The sequence below is a fragment of the Aptenodytes patagonicus genome, chromosome 7 (assembly GCF_965638725.1).
Source record: "Aptenodytes patagonicus chromosome 7, bAptPat1.pri.cur, whole genome shotgun sequence".
In the NCBI taxonomy this organism is placed as follows: Eukaryota; Metazoa; Chordata; class Aves; order Sphenisciformes; family Spheniscidae; genus Aptenodytes; species Aptenodytes patagonicus.
Genome location: NC_134955.1, coordinates 30,765,327 through 30,786,341, shown reverse-complemented (window position 1 = coordinate 30,786,341; position 21,015 = coordinate 30,765,327). Strand labels below are relative to the sequence as shown.

At 40.8% G+C, this 21,015-nt stretch overlaps 1 protein-coding gene across 1 annotated transcript in view; it reads left to right on the top strand.

The window, feature by feature from the left end:
- Nucleotides 1-19,775, top strand: part of SPTBN5 (spectrin beta, non-erythrocytic 5) — a 97,016-nt gene extending 77,241 nt beyond the window's left edge. Inside the window, exons 49-67 of the mRNA XM_076344652.1 lie at nt 244-381; nt 1,118-1,374; nt 1,543-1,729; nt 4,685-4,897; nt 5,278-5,474; nt 6,038-6,242; nt 6,987-7,181; nt 8,309-8,464; nt 8,986-9,203; nt 10,726-10,915; nt 11,900-12,076; nt 12,965-13,069; nt 14,075-14,695; nt 15,683-15,754; nt 17,173-17,259; nt 17,677-17,768; nt 17,964-18,049; nt 18,539-18,674; nt 19,436-19,775. Coding sequence (XP_076200767.1) covers nt 244-381; nt 1,118-1,374; nt 1,543-1,729; nt 4,685-4,897; nt 5,278-5,474; nt 6,038-6,242; nt 6,987-7,181; nt 8,309-8,464; nt 8,986-9,203; nt 10,726-10,915; nt 11,900-12,076; nt 12,965-13,069; nt 14,075-14,695; nt 15,683-15,754; nt 17,173-17,259; nt 17,677-17,768; nt 17,964-18,049; nt 18,539-18,674; nt 19,436-19,610 — 3,507 coding nt within the window. The 3' untranslated portion in view covers nt 19,611-19,775. The remainder of the gene's footprint in view (nt 1-243; nt 382-1,117; nt 1,375-1,542; nt 1,730-4,684; nt 4,898-5,277; nt 5,475-6,037; nt 6,243-6,986; nt 7,182-8,308; nt 8,465-8,985; nt 9,204-10,725; nt 10,916-11,899; nt 12,077-12,964; nt 13,070-14,074; nt 14,696-15,682; nt 15,755-17,172; nt 17,260-17,676; nt 17,769-17,963; nt 18,050-18,538; nt 18,675-19,435) is intronic.
- Nucleotides 19,776-21,015: the final 1,240 nt, after the last annotated feature.

Sequence of the window (21,015 nt, the reverse complement as noted above, 5' to 3'; positions counted from 1 at the left end):
CTTCAAATAATTTTAGAGGCTAGAAAAACAGGAAAATCAGTCTCTTCCCCAGTTTCAATAAGCATTTTGCCTTTATCTGTTTTTTTTTCATCTCTGCAGCCTCTACCTGTTATGTCAGGAAGCGATCACTGCAGCCGGCCCTTTACATAGCAGTGCAAGTAGACTTTGTTTATGGAGGCAAAAGTGATATATTCTGGTGCATTCAGCAAAGGAACAAAACTTTGACTGTTCTCTCTGCTACAGGAAGGGGAGAAGATGCTCTGTGAGAGGCACTATGCCCCTGAAGCCATTCAGTCCAGACTACAAGAAATGGAAGAGCTATGGGAGGAACTGCTAGCAAGTTGCCAGGATAAACGGGCCAAGCTGCAGGATGCTTACAAGGTAATACAGGGATGCCAGTGGTTGGGTCTTGGTGTCATTTCCAGAAATAGCACGACTGCCTTGCTACACACCTCATCTACGAGTGTATCACTTGATACAATCAGACCTGATTCCTCAAGACCATTAGAGCAAAGAAACTACTAACCATGGACTGATTGAATGGAATCGTCGGGAGAGCTGGAGATCCCTATGGATCTGCACAAAGGATCTGTAGGCTGTGTTCCCTTCTGCTTTATGCTGCTCGTTTAGATCAGGATTCCAGAGGGGATACTGAGGGAAAATGTGTTCACTCATATATGTCGACTCTCTGCATCTGTCCCAATGGCATCTTTTCTCCAACACATTGAGAAAGAAACCCACAGCTGCTTTTCATTCTTCTAGCTCCAGGCACATGACTTCTCATGACTGTGAGTTTTGTGTGGGCTATCAGACACTCTGTGGATATAAAATAGAGCTCTCCCATTAAATGGCTTCCTTTTAAGGTACTGTGTCCATCATTTGTATTTGTGGAACACAAGTAAGATTAGCTCTTGATGTTCTCTGCATGTGTTCTTACATTCACTCTGACTGAATTCTCTTCTTCATTTGGACCACCATCGTATCTGGGAAGGGTTCACTGAGCACTGGGAAGCTTCTCTGTGTTTGTGTGTAATTCTTACTGAAAGTGGCCAAGATTTTTATATCATATTGTCTGTCCTAAAGGTTTAAATGACCTTTTCTTCCTGCTTGTCCTCAGGGCCTTCAATTTCAGCGAAGTGTAGAGGATATGGAGAAATGGTTGGAAGATGTGGAAAATGAGTTGAAAGCACCATATAGTAACAATGACCTGGTGGTTTTGAACAGTCATCTGAAGAAACAAGAGGAACTGGAGGAAGATATTGCTGGCCATAGGGACCGGCTGCAAGAGCTTGTGGTCACAGCTCAGCAATTCCAGAAGGAGAAGCATTTCCTTGCTGATGAACTAGAAGAGAGAGTGGATCAACTGGTGCAGAGGTGTGTGAGTGCCTGGCCTGTCTCCTGCCATATTTTCCTATTTTTATCAGCCTTTTTCTTCCCTGCATTTTTTTTTTCTTTCCTTCTCTACATCATTCTGAAAAGAATGTTTTGCATTCATTCCTTATCAATCTGCGGTTCTCATTGGGTCCCCTTTAAAACCCACAGATACAAAAGTCTACGTGATCCTCTACAGGATAGACGTGGGAGTCTGGAGGCAAGCAGACTTCAGTACCAGTTCTTCAGAGATGTTGATGAGGAGTTGGCCTGGGTTCATGAGAAGCTCCCCATGGCTTCTTCCAGGGATTATGGCCAATCCCTGGCAACTGTTCAGAGTCTACAAGAAAAGCACCAGGTAATGTTATGCGAGAACCATTCTCAGTCTTTAGAATCAAAGAGAGAACACAGAATTCAATTTGCCTCTGGCAAACTTCATCTGCTGTGCTTTGGCTAACAGAATTCATGATGCCAGGGATTAATCTGATCCTTGTCTGATAATAATGACATTTTTCAAAGGATATGTCCATGACTTAGCAACATGTGGGATTCCATGCTGCTTGTCATTGCAGTGGTGTAGGTACCACACCATATGCTTTTCTGTGGACACGTTGGCTCTTTCTGTGAACTGAGTTCAAAACCTGGCCTTTGCAATACAAAGTAGATTTTACAAACTGTTGTGCATGCTGTCATACCTTCTTTGGGCAACAGATGTCCTAACAAATATGCTTTGAAACTCAGTAAGTACATCCAAGCAAGCTTATTGCTCAAATGTCTCAGCATGAGCTCCCAGGAAAACATCTTTCCCCAAAACTCTTTCTACTCTGGAGGGAGGGAGTTAACATGATATTATGATGATCCTTAGCCGACCTTCATTCCAGTGGTAGCTTTCAAGATAGCTGCTGAATTATTTCGCAAGGTTCAGATGGGCCATCAGAGAAAGCAGTGCCTGGAACACTGTCATCTCAAATACCAATAAAACACCAGCTGTCTTCCTAATCGTTTTGTAATAAGGAGCACTGCCTCTTTGCAAACATGAGGTGGAAGAAAAAAAAAATTCCTGCTAAAAGTTTCCAGCAGCTATTGGTATTTAATGTTAGCAAGTGACAGCCCATTTAAGTGCCAGGTCAAGTGCCTCTGGGGAAAATCTGTGCAATCTGCAATAAGGCTAGTAAAGACAGAGTATCTTATAAAGTGGGAGTCTGTGTGATATATATACAGAGAGAGAGAAAGAGTAAGCCCAAGCATTTGGTGTAATCTGCATGTCTACAAATAAAAATCTGAACTTACAAAAGATTTGAAATATCCCCAGGGTAAAAAGTCAAGACTGTTACAGGTGACATACTAGGACAGGGATGAAGTCTCTTAAAAAGTTGATTTATCCTAGGTGTACTCACAGTTTAATGAAGAATTGTAAAATGTTTTTAAATGCATCTTCCAGAATATTCCTGACTAAGACCCACGGGTGTACTCTGAATAGTTTGCACCTTCTTAGTATTTGGTGTAATTCTTATATTTGTAAACATTCGGTATTTAAGCAAGATGCAGTTGGTGACTTTGAGATTAGACAGTAAGAACAAAAAGCTTGTTTCATCATGATTAAAAGTATAAATGTTGTTATGTGTTGTTATGTATATATGTTTTTAATGCTAAAAATTATGAGCTGATTGACATGGTAGGGAAGTAATTAGGTTCATGGAAGAAAGGAATGTTTGAGCTGAATTAATCTGTGAAAATATTTGGGATAACTGAAGGAACAGTGGAGATACTGCTTTAGGCTGCAATTATCTTTGTGTTAATTGGCCAGGTCTCAAAATATTTCAATGAACTGTGAGAATGGGATATATAGACCATAATACCAGTGCATAATAAAATGCCAATTCTTCCTTCCATTTTGCTGCTTATTCTCCTGGAAACAGGATTAAAATATGAGCTTTGAATTCTCAATCTTTTACTAGCTAGAGTCTCTACACCTTTTTTGTTAATGTTGGCTTGCAGGCAAACAAATGTCTGAGGTAACATAACAGTCAAGAATTGAATATACTATTAATTCACCCTCTATTGTTTGTCTTAATGAGCCAGATTTGCAAAATTAAGTCCTTGGTTTGTTACCACAAAAGAGACTGTGCATGAAATGTATCAACCTAACAAAAAAAAAAAAAAAAAACCTGTCTTGCAAAACTGCATTTACACACAAATATAATATGCATACGCACAGATGTGTGGCTTGGAACAGAGTTTCCCCTCCCCTTTTTTTTTAATTCCTGTTGTTATAAATGAAGTACTGTGAATACTTGTTCCTAAATGTTCAACTGCAAAGTTGTTCTTCATGCTGCTAGCTTATTATTAATACACAGTACAAGATGTTTTATAATCTTTGCCACTGGATTCCATTCTGCTGGGGTCAGATACAGTGTCAATTTTCAACAACATAGTGGCTGTCTTGAAATTAATAGGGGGAAGTTAAAGGCAAGATTAGAATCAGAGCTCTTTTCCAGCCAAGTCTGATACTTATGTTGAAAAAGCAGCTCCTCTCCTCAGAGAGGGTTTCTCTTCTATGTTAACACAGCACTGCAGTCTAACTCTGAAACTGCCTGTCTCACAGCTATGAAAATAAACAGAACAATTGTAAAATGGGGTTTGTTTGTGCTCAAGGTGCTCAGGCAGTTAGCCGTGGAATGCACATCCGCCCACAGACAAATTGATGGCATGGTCCTTGCCCACCCAGGCAAATATCATATGAGGGGGAGGAATACATATGGTTTTAAAATCTACCAGTCTTCAAAAATTAATTTTAAGTCTTTGAAAACTGGTTCAGGTAGTTTTCTTCTCTCCTTGTCCTCTTGGCTGCCTGGTAGTATGTGTACCCACAGTGTTTGCAATGGCTATTATGCAAAGCTGCATCTTCTACAAAGGCATTGGCAAGTGATAAATACTGATGAGCAGGTGAATTGATTGTTCTTCCCTAGACACGTTTTAATTCAAGAAACACCATGTAATGGGGTGGAAATGGGTATATTTCAGTGGAATCTACAGATAAGAGGTTTGTGGTTAGAACCTCTTTCCTCCACACTCTGAGGTGGATACACACCAAGGTCCAAACTTCATGGCTATATTTGATTTCTATAATCACTCCTTCACCCCAAAAAACTCCTCCACTCCACTTCAAGCATTCACTCAGACTTTGCACCTCTGACCCATCTTCTTGTATAGAAAACAGATTTATAATGGAATTACATGACTACATTATCTGGTATAAAAATCTCCATAGCTTTTATTTTTGGTCTGTCATTTTACTCTTTACTCTTTCCAGAATTTGGAGAATGAGATAAGCAGTCGGGATGCTTTGACCAAAGCAGTGCTCAGTACAGGGCAGAAACTGGTAAGGGGAGGCCACTCAGCCTCTCGCAAGATCATGGAGCATCTGAAGGAGCTTGAGACTTCTGTAGAAACCTTGAAGGCAGAGGCTCAAGAGAGAAGACAGCGGCTCATGCAGTCATATGAGGCCCATCTGTTCCTGAATGAGGTAAAGATGGTTCATGAGAGATTTATTTTGGTCTTTCTTTGCTTGAAAGAACCAATACCTGTATTGTTGAATGGATGCAAGTGCTGCGATAGGTGCAGAATTCATACTGTCCTGATTTTTCATATCTGGTAAATATGGATACAGTGGAGAAATAAGTTACTTTTCCAAGTAACTGCAGTGAGGGATAAACATGTAACCTTAATTACTAGGTTCTGGGTACACATTTTTTTGAATAGCGTCTGCTAGATTGCATCACAGGAAGGCACCTAAGCTGCTCTCTGTTTTCACTATGTGTCTCTTTGGGCACCACTGCTTTCCAGTTTTCTTTGTCTTGACCTAAATCACAGCTGTGTTCAGGCTCATCCCTGTATTTTATACAGCTGCTGGAAGTGGAGGCATGGCTGGCAGAGAGGAGCTTCATTCTGGAGACCTCTGATTATGGGAAGAATGAAGAATCCACACAAGCTTTACTTCGTAAACTTGAAGCTACCAAGCTGGACATGGATGGTTTCAGGCCCCGGATTGAGAAAGTACAGGAGACGGGTGCCAGCTTAATAAACAAAGACAGCCCAGAGAGGTAGGAAAGTGAAAACAGGCTTCTGTTCAACCTTCAGCTGAAGTTCAACCTTCAGTAGCTGTTTGATGGCTCATTCAGAAATATGACTTCAGGGGACATCAATCCTTCATTCACCACCATCACACACACTCAGCCTCCAAAAAGCTTGATGATTATTTTAATGTTTTCATGACTGTTGTTTTTTAACAACAGGCCAATTAGTGCAGATCAGCTTCTTTGTCCATTGTCTATTCCCAGGAACTGTCATCTAGTTCTCATTTACCATAAAGGTTCAAAAAACACTGTGCTTGGGAAAGGAAATGGACATTCTTGACAGTTCACTGTTTTTCATTGCCAGTTTGCTTTTATATCTGGGGAGGAGGAAGTGAAAAGAGCAGCCATTCGTATGAGATACTGTAATTTCCTGAACTAGCTGGTTTTAATGGCTTGGCATAACTCACTCCATGATGTTACCTGGTTTCTTCTGTATTTTGAAGGTGTTGCAAATTCAACCTGTCAGAAAAGACAATGTTCAAAAAGAACAGTAAAATAAAGACATACCTTCTGATTCTTGTTCTTTGCAGTCCAGCCATACTTTCAAAGCTCCAGGGGATCCTAGCAGACTATCAGTCTCTCCTACAGAAGGCTGAGACCCAGAGAAAACGCCTGCAAGAACAATTCCAGCTCTATCAGTTTGAAAGAGAATTCCAGCTGGTGGATGCATGGCTTTCCAGTAAACAGTCTGTAGCAGAGTCTGATGACTATGGGCAGGACTTAGGTGATGTTGAGGTAAAAGAAAATAAAAGGTATTGTATGTATTGTGTGCCAAAGCAGGAATATATTTGCTGCAATTTTTGTGTAGCTGCTGACAGTGAAACATGTTACAGTGACAAAAACTAAGCAAACCAGTTCTCTCTGCAGCAAGAACTCAGACTGGTTTCTGTCTGCTTATACAGGGCTCTCTGAGGTAGCATCTTCCAACAGAAAAAGTAGGTGTATCAGAAAGTTAACTTTTTCTTGGCATAAGCTGAGGTCAGCACACTTCACTGCTGGCCCTGATTATAAATTTGACAGGGCCTAAAAAATTTGACATGACCAGGGCCATGGTCTTATAACAATTTCAGTGGAAAACACTTGGATGCAGCGTTCACACCTCTAGCTGCTGATTTCAAGGATAAATTTCTCCTCAGGGCACACAATGCAGAGAGGTATAATTCATAGCGTCCACTCCTCAACAACTGCTGCATATGTGGACGGCCTAACAGGTTATGTTTCTCAGCTTTTAATCTGGGTAGCATCTGTTTCTCAGAATTGGGGTGATTTTTCTGTGTGTCATAAGATGTTAAATGATCAAGACAATAGATGCCTTCTTCTGACTCCAGATCATCCGGGTTTATCAAATGATTTGCACTTGTAGACTGCAATACATAACTTTTGTGTTATACAGTACAGAGAAAGTGATTCCTTCTGCCTCTCTCATAGAGGTAGGCAGAAATTCTTATATCTAAGTCTGTGTCCCCATTTATCCCACAGGTGCTGGAGAAAAAGTTTAAAGATTTTGTAAATGAGGTGAAACCTCTGGGACATTCCAAAGTTGTCTCCTTAAATGAGTTAGCATCTAAACTAGAGAAGGAGGGCCACAGCAAGATGGACGTTATCCAGAAGAGAACAAAGCAAATCAATGAGACGTGGGAGAAACTATGCCATGCCATCCAGACGAGAACAGAGGTAGGAAATACATGAAAAACTGGGGCATTGAATTCCCTGCAGTTTCCCATGTCCATCTCTCTTTCCCAAATCAGTGCATCGCTCATGTTGAAACACAAGGTTTGTAAGAGCAATGGGTTTATTCTGTTCTATTCTTTCTTGATCCATCTCCCTTTATAGCCACTGTTTACCCTACTGTTCCTGGCAAGGCTTATACCTGAAAGATATTTATCAGCCTAGAGTAATTCTGTTTTCCTTAATTCACTGCTAGCTCTGGTTTCTTGAAAAACTAAGCCAATCTAACGGTTTACCACCACTAACAGGAGGCCGGCTCTGGCACTCATTGGACTCTTTATTGAACTACGTCAGCTTATTAAACAAGATGAAAACTGTCCAGATTTTTTTGCTGAGTTAGTTACTTGAAGTCAAAGAAGACGAATGGGAGAGAAGGTGATAGAGGACACAGAGCCAAACCCCCTACCTTTTGGCAGCAGTTAGCTGTTAAATCAGCTTACCCCCTCATGAAACGGCAGTCACAGATGTGTTTGGAAAAACAGAGAGGACACATAGAACTCAACATTTTTGTTTACTTTAAGGAGAACGTGAAATGTCAGATGTCTTCAACTCTTTTTTTCACTACCGTTACATACACATTTTGCTTATGAAGTAGCTCAAGCCCACTATTGTCTGTAAGCAGCAGTAAATGCATGATAATTGTTAATATATAGGTTGAATGTAAAATAGTATTAGAACATTTTTTAATCCACTCATTTCAGAAAACCTAGTTTTCACTTAACTCCTCTTATTTTCACTGTTTGCAGTGTAGGCCTCTATTCCAAGCAAGTTTTTTAGGACACTTTCTGTGGTTGAGAGCGCTACCTTTAGAGGGCAGTTCATGCTCTCCATCTTGATCATTCAACTTACATAGGGATAAACTGCTCTTTGGAGACATCTGTTTCTTTCCATTGACAGAGAACTTGGGGAAATTAGGTTAGCTTGAACACCTCACTTTCAGGTAACTTAATTGGGAAGGTGTTTCACTCCCACTCTTGTTCAGTCTGTACTGCATTAGGACACATTAGGGTTGCCCTTTTTTGTGCTGCAGACATGATATATAGTATTACCATTAAATTGTTTCTTTATTCCAGAATCTAAGAGCAGCCCGGCAAGTTCACCAGTATGATCATGATGTGGATGAAGTAAAGGGCTGGATGCAGGAGAAAGAGGCAGTGGTGGATATAGAAGACTATGGATATGATCTTCCAGGTGTACAGACACTTCTCAGCCAGCTTGAGGGAGTAGAGGTAAGGGGGTCTGTCATGAAGCAGTGGCAGAAAAGCATAAATGGCAAAATAAAAGGAGGCTGATGCTTGATTTGAAATCCTCTCAAATGCTTTGCTTGCAGGCCAACAAAAGATACATTTATTGCACCCTGAAATATTCTTTGTACTTCATAAAAGGGGGCCTTTTCCTCCTGTTTTTAACATTGTGATATTATATTATTAATGCTTTTGTTTCTAAGGATGAGCTTCTCTCCTAAAATCTATTCCAAATTGTTGTTATAATTGCAAGGTGTCATGTGAACTACAAGAGACTTCAGCTCCACACTTATCAAAATAATCAGTGTGTCACATCTAAAGAAGCTCCTTTGATGATGAATATTAGAAGGCATTAGAAGGAAATTGAGAGGAAAAGTCTTGACAGAGTCATGTTTCCAGCCTCGGTGCAGCCAGTGGCTAGAAAAGATATGCACCATCTTTAAAACCTGCTTTTGATAGCTGTAAGTAGTGACTTGGTCTTACAATCCATTCTGTCTCTGTTCCAGAGAGATCTAGGAGCCATCATGAAAGAGCTGGAACGGATTCGGGGAGAGGCTTGGCACCTCAGCCGCACATACCCTCAAGTCAAGGAAAACATCATGGAGAGACTCACAGATGTGGATGAGTGCTGGGAAAACCTGGACAAGAAGTTTCTGGAGAGGAAGGCAAGACTGAGCCAGGCAGAACAAGTCCAGCTCTACTTCAATGACTGCAGGGAGCTGATGTATGTGTTGGCCCCTTGAGTTGGCAGTGGGCCTTATTTTTTGTCTTGCCCATATAGGATTTTCTAAATTACACCTGTCAGTTATTTGACTCCTGTCCCAGGTGCTCCGCAACTTGCTTGCAAATCTCTTTGAATAATAATACATGGCATCTTCTCAACAGCACTTCACAGAATTTACCACACATCAGAGGTGACCATGCCACTCCAGCACAGTGTGCGTGAGAAACCCACATTTTTAGACTATTTCCTAGACAGTTTTGGAGAATTCAGTCACTCTGGATAGATTTGGAAATCTCACAATTCCAATTGAAAATACTGTTGATTCTGTAGGAAGATGGGGGAGTCTCTGCTAGATAGTCAAGTAATTTGTACACCTGTACAGACACCAGTGCCTATTTTTCTCAGAGTCAAAGCAACTACATTAAAGATAACCTTCTAGAATAGGTTAGCACTTGCCTAAGTGCTGAAAGTGTTTTGCACACATGTATTTAATGCCATTGCCCATATGCACATACTCTTCTGTCCATTCTTATTAGGGGTCAATTTTTTGCAAGAATTCAATTGCTGGGAAATCTCATGATTTTTTTTTTTCCTTTTTTAATCTGAATTATGACAAAATGCTGAATGTTTAAAGCATTTACAAAACATACTTTTTAAAAAAAGATATGTTGAGCTAAACATCTCATTTTGTTTAAATCAATCATGCCAAAGTATCTATAAGCAGAGGTCTAATGTAAAAATTGAAATAAATAATGGAAATATGCTATAGTCAAAGTGGCAGACCAACATTAAAATATTACATTTTATCATTTTAATGTAATTTTCATCAAAATTGATACATTTTTGATGGAAATTTTGTTTTTTAAACAGGTTTTCTCACAGAAGAAATATGGATATTTTTAGTTCAGTGTAGTTAATGAAAGAGTTAATCCATGACAGGAGTAGATACAAAGACAGTGAAGTGGTTACAACTGACTATTGGACATTTACTATGCTAAGGGATAGATCCTGAGCTCAGGTAAATCAAGATGCATTGGTTTATGCCAGTTGAGGCTCATGGAGCAGAAAATTTTCCTTAAAAACTATCTATTAATATGCTTCTTTGCATGAGTGCTCTGTATGCATATGAAGTACTTTCATGCATGTTGATAGGTTAGATGGACGTCTGAAAGTTTCTGTGTCCCTGTACCATGTATAAAAGTACTGCGAATGTGTACAGCCTAGGCATTTGCAGTTACAGTTCTTTCTGAGGATTTGAATGGGCAATGCTTCAGTATGCATAGAGGCTGCAGCTGCCTTTCTAACAGCCTATGTATTGAAACAGCACTGGCAATATTATATCAGGTTATAAAAATCCACAGATGCATGAGTGAACTTTCATCAATGTTTTTGTATATTCATATCTTTCGTGAGCAAATAAAAGTCTGTATACATGTGTCCACAGCCACGGGATGTGTGCATTCCTGAGTATCCAATAGACTCAGATTCTTTCCAGTTTTACCCTTTCGACTCTATTCTGTAGGGCCTGGGCCAATGAGATGCATGCACTAGTGATATCTGAGGAACTGGCAAATGATGTCCTGGGAGCTGAACTGCTTATCAAGCGTCATGAGGAATACAAGCGTGAGATAGAGAAGCAGTGGCTAAAATACGAAGAAATGCAGCGGGCAGGAGGTGACCTGATGAAGAATGGACATTTCATGGCTGTGGAGGTATATTGATGAGTTAAATATTTTACAAAAAAGAGTGAACAAAGAAGACATTAAATAGGCAGGAGTTGCAGCTTTGGCTCTCTTTCAAAACAGAAGGACTAAACAGGACAATCAGGTTCGCTACTATTAAAAGCTGCAGACTTCATGTGACATGCAGAAAAAGAAAACACCATTTAAAATTCTTACTCCTCTAAAAACTGATTTTGAAGCTGACCATAAAAGAATAGTCATTGGATTGATTATGGCTATGTGGGGGGGGTAGGGAGGTATTGCTGTTTCACAGAAAAGATGTGCCACATAAATGAGATTTTAGCATTTAACTACACAAGACCTAGGATAAAATACATCACAATGCAATCAGCTATAGGATGGAGTGATGTCCCTGAGTACACCAGAAGGTATGTAATTCTTCAGAAATGTTATAGAGCCAAAGGGGGAAGAATGTTAAAATTTCTGTGATCCTGTTATCTATGTACCTTTAGACTTTGACCTTTGCAGTGGTCCCAAGCTTGTCTTGATACTGTCAGTAGATCCAGAGATCACACTGCCAAAAACATCTTCAGAATTTATGCAAGATTACAATACTTCTGTTGTAGAAAGAACTAGAGAACTTTCCACAGTTTAAAGCTCTCCATTGTTGCCTTGCCATAAATGGATTTATTTGTTGAATCTTCTGGTTCTCGCTAGTTCTGTAATACAAATTGCCTGGGTATAAAGTTTCATCATGGGAAAGCATATAGCAGAATATTGGTCATACAGTATGTGGAATATGCATACAATTATATAGCTATACAACATACAGGCTAAATGAATTTAAGTCAGAAAAATGAGGACTCAGACATCCTTTCTAAACTATGTTAACACCACAAAGTTATCTAGAGGTCATCTTCTGGATCATGAGGGCAGATTACACGCTAGTTGGCTGTCACGTGAAAGTCTGATTGGATTTTTCACCTTCTGGCATTGCAAATGTTATTTCTCTAGATTGAAGAAAAACTGTTAGAGCTGTCAGAGCTGATGAAGAAGGTAAAGGAGAGCTGGGACATGAGGAAAGAGTTATATGAAGAAAACTGGGAGATTCAATTGCTCCGCAGAGAGCTAGAACAAGCAGAAGCATGGCTGGCTGCCAAGGAGAGCTTTCTTTCAGATCCTAGCTATGGGGTAAGTAACGACAGTGCAACACTATTGAAATGTCTCTTAGCATATACAGAGTGCTTGGAGCATGTATCAGCTCAGGCCTGAAGTTAATCACAATCTAAACAATAACGCACCCTTGAGATTACAAAGGGCAGGAGCTCTGTCCTCTTACAGAAGTGAGCCCAGGACAGTTGCTGCATTTTACAGTGATGGGCTCCAGGAGATGGTGGTTTCCAGGGGGTGGTAGAAGATGGGAGAATTCCAGACCATTTTTTCACCTAATAAGATAATTTGCAGAGGGTTCAACCTTCCCTGTCATGCTGAGATACTGTTTCAAAAGGAAAAAGGGTTTTTCTCCACCTTGTGTTGTGTGGTAGAATGTTTTGCACAGATGGCTTGATAGCTGGCTTGTAAATTCCTATTTAAACACCAGCATCCATAGTTTTGTTTTTTTCTCATTGTTGACTGTGTTCTGATGGTTTATAAGATGGGAAAACAATGTCATAAACTCAGGTATTGAAAACTAAGCAGAGAGGAAGACAGAGGTTTAAGATGCATGTGTTGTAGGGCAGGAATAAACTCTGTGTCTGGCACAAGCTGGAATCCAAGTACTTAATCTGTATGTAAACAGTTATAGTTGGAAGCCATGGTACCACATGGCTTCACAGAAAAAAAGAAGGTTGTTATTTGGGCTCTTTTTTTCATGTACAGCAGACAGACTGCAAGCTACAGACATTTTTTTAAGTGTAAATTAAGATTTTTCACACACTACCAGGGGTTTAGTCATTCAATTACAAAAATTTCAGAATCATCATTTGGCTAAATAAAATGGGTAAATCTGAAAATCTTAGGCATAATCTCTTCCAATGGACTTGATTTTGGACTTACGTATCTAATCATTTTTCCATTCAGGATTCAGTGTCTGAAGTAGAGGAATTACTGAAGAAACACCATGATTTTGAGAAGATGCTTGCAGCTCAGGAGGAGAAATTTGCTCAGCTCAGCAGAAAAACTAAGGTGAGAAGTAGAAGGTTGATGAACTGTGTATGAGACAGGATAATGTGTGTCCTTGAATGTTTGGGGTTCAGTCACTCCATGTAAGAATGAACTCCTGTGCTGAGATGGAGTAAATGAGTGACCAAAGCTGAGATATTGCAGATAGAGTAACTGAGAACGAGACCTGTATGTGGATCAAGAGTCCAACTAGCTTGCAAAAGCTCTAGGGGAAAAGTGGAAGCCTTCTTCTGCCAGGAGCAGCAAAAAGGGTGTGTAGTGCATGTTGCTGTGTGAGAAACAAGGTGATCCCTCGCTACATAGGTGGAGAGATTTTGATTCATTCAGGATTTCAGTAGGGAGCTGCAGACACCTGACAGGGCGGAAAATAAAGGGAGACCAAGGCAGAGATAGGCCTTTTTCCTTCTGGTGTCAGAGTTCTACAATGAATTGTATTCACCAAAAACATTCAGTCAGCCTCCCAGATCCTGTTTCAATAGTTTTTTAAGTTATTTTCCTGAAATAACCAGCAAAACATAGCTTTTGTGTTTGGCATTAGGCTAATTATTATTAGCTTAGCTGAGTCTGCCTTTTGTTCAGTGATTTGCAAATTGGCTAAATGAAGGGACAAAGGTCCTCCATTCTAAAATTTTCCATGAGAACACCCCTGGATACTCACTCTTCCTACAGCAAACTTAAAGAAGCAGTGTCACAGAAAAGAAGCATAGTTTCTCTAGAGCTTATTAAAGACTCAGCCTCTAGAGAACTTAGCAAGGGCAGGATTCACTGTATTTGAGATTAACTGCCATCAGTATTCATGGTTTGGGCAACAAAACAATGCTCAGCACATAGCAATTAAGTCCAATTCTAACTCTAAGAATGCCAATGGAGGTACAGGCTTCAAAATTCAATGCCAGGAGAGAGTGTATTTGAAAAACTATTCCTGCTTAAAAGAAAAAAAAATCTTAGGTAAGTACCCATGAATGTAATGAAGGTAATTTTAAAAAATGTAATAATTGTGTCCTACAGAGGGAGATGAATCTTCTGAAACAAGTGGACACAGAAGAGAGTGAGCAGAAGGATAAAGGCAAAGTTGTACGGGTTCCCTCTCTGAAGAGAAAAACATCTGACAAAAGGAATACACCACCAAAAGTGACAGAGATAAAGAGCACAACGCCACTGCCATCTGTGCCTTTACCCAGCCTGTCCTGGAGGGCCCCACTTGAAACTATTTTTTCCCCCATTGAAAAGTCTCCATCAACATGCCAACAATTCATTGCTGGGGGAGTCCCAGAAGTGCTGAGCAGCAGCAAAACAGAAATGAAAGCTGAGAGGAAGCTCAGTGAGATTATCACTCCACCTACACCAAAGACGGTGGGTCCACGAGCTACATCTTTGGAAAGTCGCAGTTCTTTAAGCTCTCCTTTATCTCCTACTCCCATAAGCTGGCAACACAGCAGCAGTTTGTCAGAATCGTATGCTTCAGGCCTTTTATCACCTCAGGAAAAAAGTGCTAGAGGCTCCTCTTTCTCCAACCTGCAGACAAAACTAACGGCAACTCCACCCGAGCCTGGCCCAAGGTCACTAGATAAATCACCAAACTTACTGCTGTCTAACTCCTCTTGGGAGAGATTAGAGAATACATCTGTGGTAAGTCCCAGGGATTCCTGGCTCTCTCCTCACAAAACTGCTATCCTGTGCTAGTTAAAGTAAGGAAATACAGGAAGTTCTGTATGAAAGTCACAAAGAGCACTATACAGTGGGCATTTCAGTGGATACACTCATGGATCCAAACAGCAAGACACATTTTATGTGCCTTTGCAGTTGATACACTTTCCAAAAAGATTGTTGACTTAAGCAGCTAGGTATAGCTTAAAAGCATTTTTAATTTACTCAGCTTTATAGCCTAGGTCCTGACAACTGTATTGGTTTCCGTTTTTCTTTCCCAAACTAGAGGTTATTTGTGCTGCTGAATACTCAGCAGAGCACTTAACAAGAGCCAGGACATGCTGTCTCACAGAGGCAAGACTGCTGATTTACCCATACCCTCTATGTGAGATGGTGGTGCTTAGTGTCCACTGAGTTCAGAAATCAGAGAGAGGCAGGACTTAGTGGCACCCTTGCCAAAGAACTGAGCTGGTGCAAGACCAGAACCAGCAACTCCTGTTTGCTCACCCGGGCAGGAAATGCACTGTTAACTCATGGACAGGTAAAATTCTTCCCTTCCCCTCTTGCACCTTGAGACAAATCTGTTTGTCACATACCCAAGTGTGCCAGTACAACACTACACATTGGTGTAACTCAGTATTATTGCAGGGGTGGTATGAATAACTTCAACAATTTAAGTTGTAAAATGTATTTAATAATATAAAAATAATATTAATTAATTAATACACCATGATAGAGCAAATTCCATGAGCAAATTGTTCTAGGACGTAAATTCTCTTCATTTAGGTAGTATACCAGAGATGTGACTGCAACCTAGAGAGGATTTCTAGCTGTCCTGTGAATGTAAAGGCTAGAGGCAGTAGAGATCAGTTTCTCTGTGTGGAATTTATCTAGAAAGACCTTCTGAAATTATAACAAATGTTTAAGGGCCATTTTAAAGTTAAACAGCAATGTTCTCGTGTGTCTCAGGTTTCTGCAAGTCTCCAGCACATGGAGGGATTCCTAGAAAAGAGAGACCAGCTCCTTCCAGGAAGGCAACAGGTAGAAACAAATGCCATCACTCTGGGTTAATTCATCTTTCCTTGAGTTATAGTCCAGACCTAGTCTTCCTTCTTCAGGATAAACTCTTGCTGAAGAGGAGCTCAGGACTGTGGGTTTAATTCAGTTGCCACTAAAATGCATAAAGAAGAGTCCACTGACTTTGGCAGTACCTAATCAAGTCCTTAAGAGAAAGAGACAATGGAATTTTTGCCTGTCATGGGAATCATGCAGAACAGGGTCTGTCTACATTTAATGGATTTATGAACCAGAGCCTAGGCTGTATGAACTTGTTAATTATGTTCCTGTAATTATAAATACAGGTTTCAATACATCAACTGAACTGGAAAAAAAAAATCAATATTTAAAAAAAAAACAATACAAGCTTGTATCAGCTTGTGATGGTTTGTTGGCAGTGGAAGGCCTCACGCCCATTGAGGCCTGAAATCTAAATTCTCATTCTGGGTAAGAATATCACTTCAGATCAGTAGGCTAATGATAACAGGGCAGGAAATTTTCTAATATTCACCACCAATCTGTAGACATCTGTTTGCTGAGGTATTGCACGTAAGCAAGTTGTCTTGGATTGTTTGTCCCAGAGAATATTTCCTCTGAAACTTTTAACTTGAAAAACCTCTATAAAAATTGAATCTGGTATGGACTCCATCTTCTGGAAGAGAAATTTAGTTTTTCCTCTCTTCTGGATACACTAAATTTAGTCTGCGGTGATACTGAACTTCCATCTTACCAAACAAGGAAAACTATGACTTCTCTTCCTCAGGACTTTTTCCTTCCTTTTCTCTGAATGACCAAATTGTCAACTTGATTTACTGGCATGACAGAACAAGAGTATACACAAGTAATAGGATCTTTCATCCAGAAGGCTCTCATGGCACTAGGCTAACCTTTCACTGGTACATAGTCGGGGTAGGAAATAGCAGTTGCTTTTGCACAGTGTTCAGTAGCATTCCACTGGGGTTAGTTTAGGAAATGAAGAAGAATTCAGCAGCCACATTAGACTGAAACCATGCACTTAACAAAACTAGATTGTGACCAGCAGGCAAGGGCTAGCATTCCAGCTGGGGAAAAAGTGGAGCTTTTAGTGGCCAGAAATAGACATAACTTTGATTACCCACCTTCTTTCAAAGATGTTGCTGACCACAACATGGTGTAGTGCTTGCTTGTACCATGTTATACCATTTGTTCAGTCATGACTCACAGAAAGACCCTTCCTGAATCACCCACACCTGAAACTACAGCAGGTTCTGTTTTTCTAGGAGATAATCATGACTAAGAGAGCTGCTGTGATCATAATCTGGGCAGCTCCTGGCTTCCTGTGGAAGTTGCACATGAAAGATTTTACTACTCCAATAAAATATATAGCTAATAATTGGATTTTATTACTATTTCTATTCATGTAGCCAGGCTCAAGGTCTTGGAAATCCTTCTACGTAAAACTTGATGGATTAAATCTTGATTTCTACAATGATGAAAAAGAAGCATCTAAGGTAACTTGATGTTTTTAATCTTTCTAGTAATCTCTGCATTTACCTATCTAAAAATGCATTTAAAAGAAAATAGAGTTACATTTGCTTTGCTTTTGGGCTGGGGTAATCAGTTCTCTTTCAAACATCAGCTGAGTGAAAATTCAACAATTGTTCAACTGATACCAACTATAAGACAGAATAATAAGCTTTCAGAAATTTTCAAACATATTCCTTAAAAGAAGTATCTTATTCAAGAATTGCCTTCAAGGTATAATGCAATAGCCCATTGTTCCTCTGTGGTTCTTCCTATTCAGTGATCCTAGTTATAAAGCAGAAAAAGAAAGTGTGGGTGTGTAGTCAGCCTGCATGTTGGTATGGATTTGAATCCTAGCAGAAAAGATGCCAAAGAAATTTTGTTATAATTTCATCCTCCTTCAGAATGTATCCACACTCCTGTCCCTCAGCATTCCTGGCGCCAAATGTGAGAGGCTGGTAAATTACATCAGGAAAGAGAACACCTTCATGTTGCGGTAAGTCTTATGGAGAAATGCACTAATAAAAACCTACACAGCTACCTGTGTGGTTGTATTTGTCTACAGTCACCTAAAACTGTATGTTGTTAGGAGGCATAACTGAAATGTCTTACAGTGCTTGCCCCACTCATAAGGACAGCAGGTATAAGGCAAGGCTAACTAGAATTCACCTTCTCCTATCCTTATTTACAGGCTGAGAGATGGGGCTGAGTATTTCTTCGCAGCACCTTCTCAGACACTGATGGAGGACTGGCTGCAATCACTACAGAATAATATAGGTACATTCTCACTTCCTTCAACAATGAACTGTGTTTTTAGCAAGTGATGGTGAGAGAAAGAGAAGAGAATGAGAAAGCGTCCTTAGTCTGGGGCATTTTGAGCTGTCCTTTTTGCCTCTGTTAGACAGAAGTACACAAGTCACCTGGCACCTTGTGATGTAATGACCTCACAGGAGAATGCCCAGGGTGACTTGCAAAGCAGCCTTTCAGCTGCACTGTGGCCGGCATCAGGTTATTGCCAGGGAGGGGCCTTGCCCAAGGGCTGTATTCATCCTTTTATTAAGGAGTTGCTTTGGATCTTGATCAACAGCTTTTCTTCTGAATCTAGATCGCTTTCTGGACACCTCACTAGGCAGTGGCTTACTGGAAAGGAAGCCAGAGCACAATTATAACAATGATGTTCAGAGAAAATTGTTATGGACCCAGAAATGGCAAACTGCCTCTAACACTACTTCAGAAGGCTTTTATTTGTGTTCTTTGACTCTGCAGGACACAGTAACAGATCACATTCCACAGTGATGCTGCAGCCTTTCACTCCAAACACGGAGAACTCCCAGACAAGACTGTGGGACTTTCCAGACAGAGACTCTGCTGAAAGACTAACCAGCAAAAGCTCACTCCTGAGGTAGGGGCTCTGTGCCGCAAGGCTGATCTGACGTCACCGCTGTTAGTGCTTAGGTCACAGTCACCTACAAAGGGAGACTGCCCTGAGGTCAAAAAGTCCTGCTCCTCTGTCACTAATCCAGTATAATACATTATTCTTGAGTATGACTCTGCTTCAATTAATTTGTGTCATTTATGATGTGCTACAGCCAGTTTTTAAAAATGGGCCTCACTGTCTGTGGTTGATGACTTAAAATCGGGACACCCAGAGGAATTCTTGTATCACCTATTGTAGGCACCAAAGTTACTGAAATAAAGTATCTGATCTGAAGACTGAGTTACCTGTATGCTCAGCGGAGAGAGACTTGTTCCAACAGATGAGGGAATCAGAGCAGGAGTCTACAATAGGTGCCTTGGATTTTCCTCCTAACGTTCTCTCCAGCACAGTCTGCAAGGAACCCAGCCTCCTAATTTAAGGAGCCAAACCAGTTGTCTAAAGTTGCACTGTTCAAATACTTTCCTCAAAGGCTGTTTTGAGAATCCAAACACAGGCATGTAAAACACAGCCACAGCCAAATTAGGAAATTTGGCTTGTAGTGTAAATCAATTTCTGTTGCATTTGGAGTCTGAAAAAATCTTACGGACTATGATGTGAAATCCTAGTCCCTCTGCCTGGTGGATTTTTGCAGCTGAGCTAGATGCCTAACAAGTTTTTACATATACACAGTGACTTAAGCTCCTCTAGATTGTACCTGATTTTCTGGTGATGTGTGTTGTTGATAGGAGAACACCTTCCTTCAAAATCAAACCAGAGAGAGAGTCTGCAGAATTTTCCAGAGATTTTAAGGAAGATGGGACTGCAGTGACACGAGCCTCCATCACCACCCTGAGCCTAGAACAAAGTGGTAATAAAACAAAACTGCTTCCATCTCTACTAGAAGCAGGAAGAGAAAAATGATATTTGCCTCAATGAATACCAGACCCTTCACCATTATATATTAACCCAGCCCTCTGGAAATATATTGATATGTTTTAAGTTAATCACTACCCTTGGAACTTATTTTAATTATGTATTAAATCTAGTAAAGCCATTAAATATAATTAAACAGGACTGCATCTGGTATACTTTTGTGTATACGACTCTGTCATTCATCATATCACCTAAGTGGTATCTACTCCAAGTTACCTAATGGAAGAGCAGAAGAACCTTTAAGCCAGACAGCCCAAGTAAAGTGACTCTGCGAGACAGAAATGGGGACCACTGAGCAGAGCTTGAGGTGCAATCTGTGAGTGAACAGCAGCCACCTGCAAGTAGCTTTGCAGATATCAACGGATAAGATTTGAGAGGGTTGGGTGGTCTGTACACCACAGAAGCAGAAGTCCAAAAGGGAATGCTTGTTATATAATTCCTGCAGTGTTTTGTAGTCTCCACAATCTTTCATTTTTACAACACATTAACCAACAATTACTTAACTATTTGCCAATTCTTTCTGGATGAGGTTACCAGGGAAAAAAGTCCTGCAGTTACTAATTTTTAATGGAGTCTGAAACTGAAGTAGAATCATATAATAGTTTGGGTTGGAAGGGACCTGCAATGAGCAGGGACATCTTCAGGTCATGTCCAACCTGACCTTGAATGTTTCCAGGGATGGGGCATCTACCACCTCTCTGGGCAACCTGTTCCGGTGTTTCACAACCCTCAGCGTAAAAAATTTCTTCCTTGTATCTAGTCTAAATCTAACCCCCCTTTAGTTTAAAGCCATTCCCCCTTGTCCTATTGCAACAGGCCCTGCTAAAAAGTTTGTCCCCATCTTTCTTATAAGCCCCCTTTAAGTACTGATAGACTGCAATAAGGTCTTCCCGGAGCCTTCTCTTCTTCAGGCTGAAGAGCCCCAACTCTCTCAGCCTGTCCCCATAGGTGTTCCATCCCCCTGATCATTTTTCATGGCCCTCTTCTGGACCCACTCCAACAAGTCCGTGTCTTTCTTGTGCTGAGGGCTCCAGAGCTGGACGCAGTACTCCAGGTGGGGTCTCACCAGAGCAGAGTAGAGGGGCAGAATCACCTCCCTCGACCTGCTGGCCATGCTTCTTCTGATGCAGCCCAGGATACAATTGGCCGCCTGGGCTGCAAGCGCACACTGCTGGCTCATGTCCAGCTTTTCATCCACCAATACCCCCAAGTCCTTCTCGGCAGGGCTGCTCTCAATCCCTTCATCCCCCAGCCTGTATTGATACTGGGGGTTGCCCTGACCCAGGTGCAGGACCTTGCACTTGGCCTTGTTAAACCTCATGAGGTTCACACGGGCCCACTTTTTGAGCTTGTCCAGGTCCCTCTGGATGGCATTCCGTCCTTCTGGCATGTC